The sequence below is a fragment of the Schistocerca americana genome, chromosome 2 (assembly GCF_021461395.2).
Source record: "Schistocerca americana isolate TAMUIC-IGC-003095 chromosome 2, iqSchAmer2.1, whole genome shotgun sequence".
Taxonomy (NCBI): Eukaryota; Metazoa; Arthropoda; class Insecta; order Orthoptera; family Acrididae; genus Schistocerca; species Schistocerca americana.
Window position 1 is genome coordinate 1,125,977,822 of NC_060120.1, and position 7,726 is coordinate 1,125,985,547.

At 43.6% G+C, this 7,726-nt stretch overlaps 1 protein-coding gene across 1 annotated transcript; it reads left to right on the forward strand.

Annotated features, from left to right (window-relative positions):
- Positions 1–263: 263 nt before the first annotated feature.
- Positions 264–7,249, forward strand: LOC124594722 (cyclic pyranopterin monophosphate synthase-like). Its single transcript, XM_047133091.1, has 2 exons — positions 264–608; positions 7,214–7,249. The coding sequence occupies exons 1-2, from the start codon at positions 264–266 to the stop codon at positions 7,247–7,249; spliced, it is 381 nt and encodes a 126-aa protein (XP_046989047.1).
- The last annotated feature ends 477 nt before the right edge of the window (positions 7,250–7,726 follow it).

The window sequence follows — 7,726 nt, forward strand, 5'->3', positions numbered from 1 at the left end:
ACTTCTTCTGAGATACCAATATTTCGCCCCTGTTTGTGTCGGATACACAGACGTCTCAGTTGTTGTCACGTAATTTGAGTGTAGTGACTGAATCTAGAAAACAGTTTCTTTTGCTTCCCTGTGCCCCAAGCATTATGTGCAATGCAGGACTCCTAACAAAACAAACACACAGAGCACAGCCCTCTGTCTTCTCTTGCCGTTTCTGCAGTTTGGGAGCACAGTCCGAAAGTCAGACTCATGTTGACCGGTCTGGCAGGGCGAAAATGGTCAACGTGGGTTCGAAGCTGGTGACAGAACGGACTGCTACAGCACGAGCAAAGGTTTTTGTGGGACCCGAACTGATGAAACACATACGAGAAAATTGCCTGAAGGTACTTAGCGTTGCTCGCCTGGCGGGAATTGTGGGGTCCAAGCAGACGTCCAGCCTTATCCCTCTGTGTCATAACATATCTTTATCCTCTGTGGCTGTGGACATTGAACTGGACTCTGCTCTCAACTGTGTGATTATAACTGGCACGGCAAAGTGTAGAGGGCAGATGGGCATGGAGATGGAAGCTCTCGCTGCTGTATCGGTGTCTGCCTTAACAGTGTACGATATGTGCAAAGCTGTGAGTCATGACATTGTGATATCTGAAATAATGCTTCTGGCCAAAAGTGGGGGAACTAGAGGAGACTTCCACCGGACATGAGCATCTGTGTGGGGCAGTGAAATAAGTTAAGTATACCTGGTGTGATGTAGACAAATTTCAAAGTCTGTTCATAGTTATCATAAATTATATACACATCGAATTGGCCTGAATATAAGTTGCACCTTTAATTTCGAAAAAGAGAGAAACTTAATTAAAAATAATTTGTCAAGTTGCCCATTTACAAAAGCTTTTCAAAATGTGATTTACCCTTAACCAGTTTTTTTGTAGTACACTATAGATAAATTACACACAAAAACAAAGCTTTCAGTTGCAGTTTTCATGTAAGACACTCTTAACTTCACTAACATTCATTGTTTTGTCACTGTCAGTATTTTTGTCACTCTCCTCCCAAAGTATAGTGCCGTCGCTACAATCCCGGGCATTGCATGTGCAGCATTTCTTGAACCGTACCTTTAAAAAGCACATCTGTTAGATGAATAACTGTGAGTTTGAAATTTGCAACGTAACTGTACGGAATTCCAAAATTTTCTCTCAATGTTGTGCTTCATTGGTGAAGAATAAATTATATTCTTTAGTTAGAGAAAAACTGTGCCTGTCCCATTGTCTAAAATAGTGAAACTGTGAGAATGGTAATACAGAGGGGTCCAGAAAAATGTAGACTCTCTTTGATAGTCAATATTGATGTAACAAAATGGCATAGTGTCAAAATTCTTGCATGGGAGGAAGATCATTTTGTGTGTTCAAAGTGACACCTGTTAGCAGCCAAGCAACATCAATGTTGCTGAATTGTTGACTGAAGTACAGCTGTCAATGTTGCCAGTGTGGTAGCTGCACAGGATGTCTTGATGGTTTCTCATATCTCATTCAGTGTAGCTGGGTTCTGTTGGTAAACTTTGTTTGTCGAGGTCCCCCATTGGTAGAAGTCGAGAATTGTAAGGTCCCATGAACTTGGTGGGCACTTGACAGTTCCTCTTCGACTTATCTGTCGTCCAGGTATATTTTCATCTAAGTAGAATCTGATATCTCTGTGGTGGTGAGGCAGAGTACAGTCTTGTAGGTAAAAATCTTTTGTTTCCAAACACCACTTGGATGGCTAATAAAATCAATGTTTGCCGTATATGATACACCTCACCAGTTATGTACCTTCAAAGAAGAATGGGTCAGAGAAACAATACTATGACGGACCACACCACACATTAACACCAAGTGAAGTAACATGTTTGTCCATGTGAACATGAGGATTTTCAGCAGCCCAATACACGCAGCTATGACAGTTTACATTACCATTCAGGTTGAATTGTGCCTCATTAGGCCAGATAACCTTCCCTGCAAACCATTCATCTTCGTGAAGCATGCCTTCAGACCACTCGTAGTGCTCCATCCTTCGATTCGAGTTGTCCTCATTCATAGTGTGAAACAATCTTGGAATGTACACTTTCCACTTTGCAGTCTTCAGAATTTATCATGCACTTGATCAGCTTATCCCACTTCCCCATACACAATGCTTCATAGATTTTTGAGATGATCTAGAAAAATGTTGCAATACAGCAGTGCTGGAACCTGGAGGTTGATGTTGTTGTTCAGAGGACCTTTCCTTGTGCACATTTTAAACAGCATTGTCGGCTTAAAATTTATACCAAATACAATAAATTGACTTGGTGTTGTCTGGGACCGGCAGTGTTGTCATCAGTACAGGGGCAGTTTCTAGCATTGCGGGTGTGGGTTGTGGTTCTGTTGTTGTGGGAGTGTGCCGTGAGTTTGTGGAGCTCTGTGCATCCTCAGTTCATCCACTTCCACTGACAATGCCAGTAAAAGAGATTCCACACCTTACTGGTTGGGGGGTGGGGAGTGTCTTGGAGCTGTTCTGGTTACCACTTGTCTGTCTTTGGCACTTTTGCACCTTAGAGCTTCTTTGTATGCTGCACACCATCTGTAGTTTGCACACGGACCCCTCCACATTTGGTACATTTGATAGTTGTACCAAGTTTAAAGTGTCGTGCTACACGGTTACCAGTGCATTTGCGGCACCGTGTGCCAGATCACATCGGGTGCCGCATGGCCAAACTGCTGGCAGTGGTGGCACTGTTGGGGGACACACGGAAGTGTGTATATTTCTACTACGACCATGTGAAGCAGGAGCATCTGCGTCAGAAAGTTGCAGGAGTAAGCTGTGTCATCGAACTCCACTAAATAGTTTGGCTGCAATCTGTGTGTCACGAATCCAAGAATTCATCTCATGCTCTCACAGTCCCAGCTGAGAGCTGTGATTATACCATGAAGAATGTCATTGAGGGTTGTGGTGTCAACTCCTTTCACGATGTACATTCGAGTTTTCCCCCCTTGGGTGTTATATTTATGATACTCAATTCCCCCAGCTTTGACGATTTTCAGGAGATTTGTGCAATCTGTTTTGTTGCATACATACAGTGATACATGGTCCCTTGTGAGTTTTGTGTTTGGTATATTGTGGGGAGTGACATTCTACAAATGTCTTTTTTAGCTTGCCGGGGCAAGTGTAATTGTGTATTATGACCAGTGGGAAGCCAGTCGGTGTAGTGTTCTGCGTAGCGGCTGGGGTAGTGTTGTGTAGTTGAGGTGCTGCAGAATTGTTTGTATGGTCCCTCATATTACCGATGCTCAGAACTGGTGTTGGTAAAAGCACGCTGCATTTGCCGTGTGAGTCAGTAGGCTCAGTTGTTCGTGTATGTTGCTGCTGATTGCATTTTGGACCCACCAGCTTCGAAGGTCCATCTTTGTTCCACGGAGCTGTCACTTCCAGCTCGAGGACTACTGCGGTGGTATTGAGGGCCTCTCTAGTATATTCACTGGTGGTGTGACTGGTGTTGGTGTTGCTGTTGCTGTTGCGTTGCTTCCACCCGTCAGTTGGACAATGAGCTCATGCTGTCTCCGAGCCATTGCTTCTTGATTTGTGGCAGCAAAGTCCAGATTTAGCTGGTTCGTCACTTACTGATAGGTGGCAAAGCAAGACAGAAACGTCAAAGGGAACAGATGGCACTCCTGCCTCTTGTGCTGCAGTCTTGCTACGGGTCGTCGGGTGGGATCTGCTTGGTGGATCTGCGTCTCCCAGACATAAGGATACTTTTAAGGATAGAATGTGGATATGAGACAATTTTACTTTTTCGTCTGAAAAGACAATTTTGCTTTTTTAGTGTACATACAGAAGAGGGGAGTCCTTATGACTCACTTGTGCAAGATGCAATGCTCAGTGCAAGAGAGCACGGGTGGAAGACAGCAGCCTGTACTGGACAGTGTTGTCCAATGTGAACGTGCCCCGGACACTGAAATACCCTATTAAAGAATGGGAGAGTCACACTGGGGAAGTTCCAACCACAGTTGCAGGAACTTTGAGCCAGAACTCATGGCCACCTAGCACTGTCAAGTGTGTAGCAGCGTGTGCTTGTAGGTGACACTCCAAAGAGTGTCCTGTGGCATCTACACCAGTTTTAGCGTATGTGTAACACAAATATCCTCTCGCAGCTACTGCAGGTACAGGGGGAAGGCAGCTGCTCAGCTGCGACTCACCCATAGTACTGCCCGAGATTTTCCTTGGTGGGAGGACTGGAACGAGGTGCACCAAGCCTTGTGATGCCCATTGAGGAACTGTTGGAGTGAGACGTAGTGACTCTGAGGTCAAGAAAGCTGGCAGTGACCAGAACAGGGTGTGCTGACTCCCCCCCCCCCCCCCCCCCTCCCCCTCCCACCATACTGCTTTCAGTGATGCCATTGCAGAGGATTACACTGTGGTTGGTCATCTGGTTTTTATGTGGGCCAGAACATGAAGCTTTCCTTTGCTTTTTTTTGCTAAATTGACTCATACTTCTGGACAGAAACACCTATACAGAGCAAATGTATTGGCATCCAGGGTTGGGTTATTTGGGGGGGGAGTGACAGTTTGTTATTGTTTCCGCACCCCCTCACCCAGCTTCCCTCAAAAATGCAACTCGCTAGCAACCTCGCTGTTAGCATACGACAGACATCTACAATTTTAATAACAATAATAAACACACAAAAATATATTAAATTATTCAATATAATAGTAACAATACAAATAGGTGGATCAAAGAAGGAAGAAAACATAGAACAAACAAAAGAACTTCATAAAGTGTACAAACTGACATGGACACACTGTAATAAAAGAAACATTTCAGTACAAGGCAAACACATGCGCTATAATACAGTTATAGTATCAGAAGCACTCTTCGCATCAGAAATGACCACAATCTGTGGACCAGGCACCACAAAGCAGAAAGAATACAAAGCAAAATCCTCAGAAAATTTTTTGGAGCAGTGCACAGAGATGGCATATGGATGAAGAGATCAACCAGAGAATTATAAGAACACAGAGGCAGATTCAGTCACAATCAGAAAACACCGACTAACATTCTGTGGACACATACACACAATGAACAGCGACAGATTCACAAAGGGATTTAGGATGTAGTAAATGCCTTAATCAAAAAAACCAGTTGGTTTAAAGAGATAGAAGAATGCCAAAACGAGCAGGAATCAGAATGGAAATGATGAATGAAAGAGACAAATTCAGAATCAAAATTATGAACATAAAACTTGAAGTAAAGGGAAGGAAGAAAACAGAGAAAATATGTACGTATCAAAGGAAACAGGAACACAGTCAAAGAATGAAAAGATTTTGGGAAGAGAAAAGGGAGGAGGAAAGAAGGAAAAAGCTGAACAACCATGTAACAACGAAGTTGAACTCTGTCAGAGTGTGTGCTCACCATCATTATTTCAATAAACATTATGACTGAACAGAGGTCTGCAAACACATGTGAATGAGGGGAATACTGTTTCTATCAGTGATTTCCAACTGTGTTCGGGAAGTCATTCTTTCTGTTGTTGTTGTATCGGATCTGTTGACAGCTGGTATGTTCAACCCAGTGGTGTGCAGCTTTACCCGGCTGGAATGTTGTCAATCAGACCAAAAGCATGTCCTTGTGGGCAGACCCTAGCACGAGCAAATGAAAAGTGTCCTTTATTAAATGTAGCTTGTCATTGCTGGAAGAACTTGGCATTTTTGACACACTTCTGTTTCCATGCTACCTCCTTCTCCAAAAGTTATGTGTGCATTTGGAAATTGGTGAAGTATGAAATATAAAGACATCGTGTCATTCTGCCACATCTGTCTGTAGTGTGCATTTTGGGGTGCGTGTACGATACAAGGCATTTAGGTATGATGAGGTTACTTAGCCATTAATGTTCACAATGGCTGGCATAAAGGAAACATGACAAGTATTACATTAGAAAGCAACAGCGATAGCTTTCCGACTGCATAAATTCTACTAGGCAGAGTCAGAAGCAGACACAGTGGCCTGTGCCAGATACGAGGGTTGGAAGTGGCTGAAATGTGAGTCGTGGGACAAAGAGAAAGAGAGAGAGAGAGAACACACAGACAGCACCATAAAGCATTCCCCATCTCTTTCTGCACAGAATGCACCACACTGCTGCCTTCTTAAGTGCACCCCAGTATAATATGTTGTTTGGGAAGTGGGTGGTAGTTTTCACCATTGCCACGACCTCCCCTTATATCCACTCCTGCAAGATTGTGAAATCTACAGCCACTGAGGAGATTTATGTGAGATGTTCCTATCAACTTTGTGTAATATTCATATTGCACACTTCTGCAGACAAAACAGATTTTTGACCTTAGCTTAGGAAAGAAAAGAATCATAACAGATCATTAAGGTTCAAAGAACTTGTCTTGAACACTGTAAGGGATCCGTGATCCCACAAACAAAGATGCTAGTATCTGACGCCCAGGTCGATAGCGGACAGGAGTAGATTGTCGAGCGCTGCAGTAGGCAGTGAGACTAGTGCTGAGTGCGCAGTAGTATGGTAGAGTGTCAAGTGAGCAGTAGAGCAGGAAAGACGGGCAAGAATGGTGGTCGAGTGAGTTGTAAACGGTAAAATTCACTGGAGTATGACGAGTGAGCACGTCCCCCTGATCGTCGTGGGGTTGACTCTCACTAATGCCGATTCGCAAGTGATAAGAAACAGAAAGTGACAAGTGCCGAATTATGTGTTTCACGTCAACCGTGTCGGCCAGCAACAACCATGGATTGCAGTGAGGATTGTTGTGAATGTTAACCATCAGCATTGCGTGTGACAAAGTACTGAAAATCAGCAATCAATAAAAAGAGATAACCACAATTAGACGTGTAAGGCAAAGGTAGCAACTGCCTCAGAATTTGTGTGTTAGTAGGAAATATATATCAGTTGTACATCACAACCTTTCTGATTCTTAACAATAGACAAACTTTCAATCATTAGCTATTCCGTCCCAGAACAGCCGCATTCGGTTGAAATACTCCTGAAACCACAGCAGAACAACCAATAGCCTTTCATCCATTAAGCACACGGTCATATATCATAATAATTAACTGTTTGGTGGCTTCGGTAAATTACCAAAAATCCAGTAAAGGAATTAATCGGGGGTGTTTCAACACGAATGCTTAAAAATTCTTTTGTAGTTAACCTATTTTCAGATTATGAAGAGTTGTTTGTTACAGCTTGTATTTTTGTTCCAGGTGGCCCTGAACTTGATGGCTGTAGTGATGTCGTGAAGGCACAAAGTTGGAAGTTGTTAAACCTTCAGAAACAAGATTTTCAAAAGTACTTCTTCTGAGATACCAATATTTCGCCCCTGTTTGTGTCGGATACACAGACGTCTCAGTTGTTGTCACGTAATTTGAGTGTAGTGACTGAATCTAGAAAACAGTTTCTTTTGCTTCCCTGTGCCCCAAGCATTATGTGCAATGCAGGACTCCTAACAAAACAAACACACAGAGCACAGCCCTCTGTCTTCTCTTGCCGTTTCTGCAGTTTGGGAGCACAGTCCGAAAGTCAGACTCATGTTGACCGGTCTGGCAGGGCGAAAATGGTCAACGTGGGTTCGAAGCTGGTGACAGAACGGACTGCTACAGCACGAGCAAAGGTTTTTGTGGGACCCGAACTGATGAAACACATACGAGAAAATTGCCTGAAGGTACTTAGCGTTGCTCGCCTGGCGGGAATTGTGGGGTCCAAGCAGACGTCCAGCC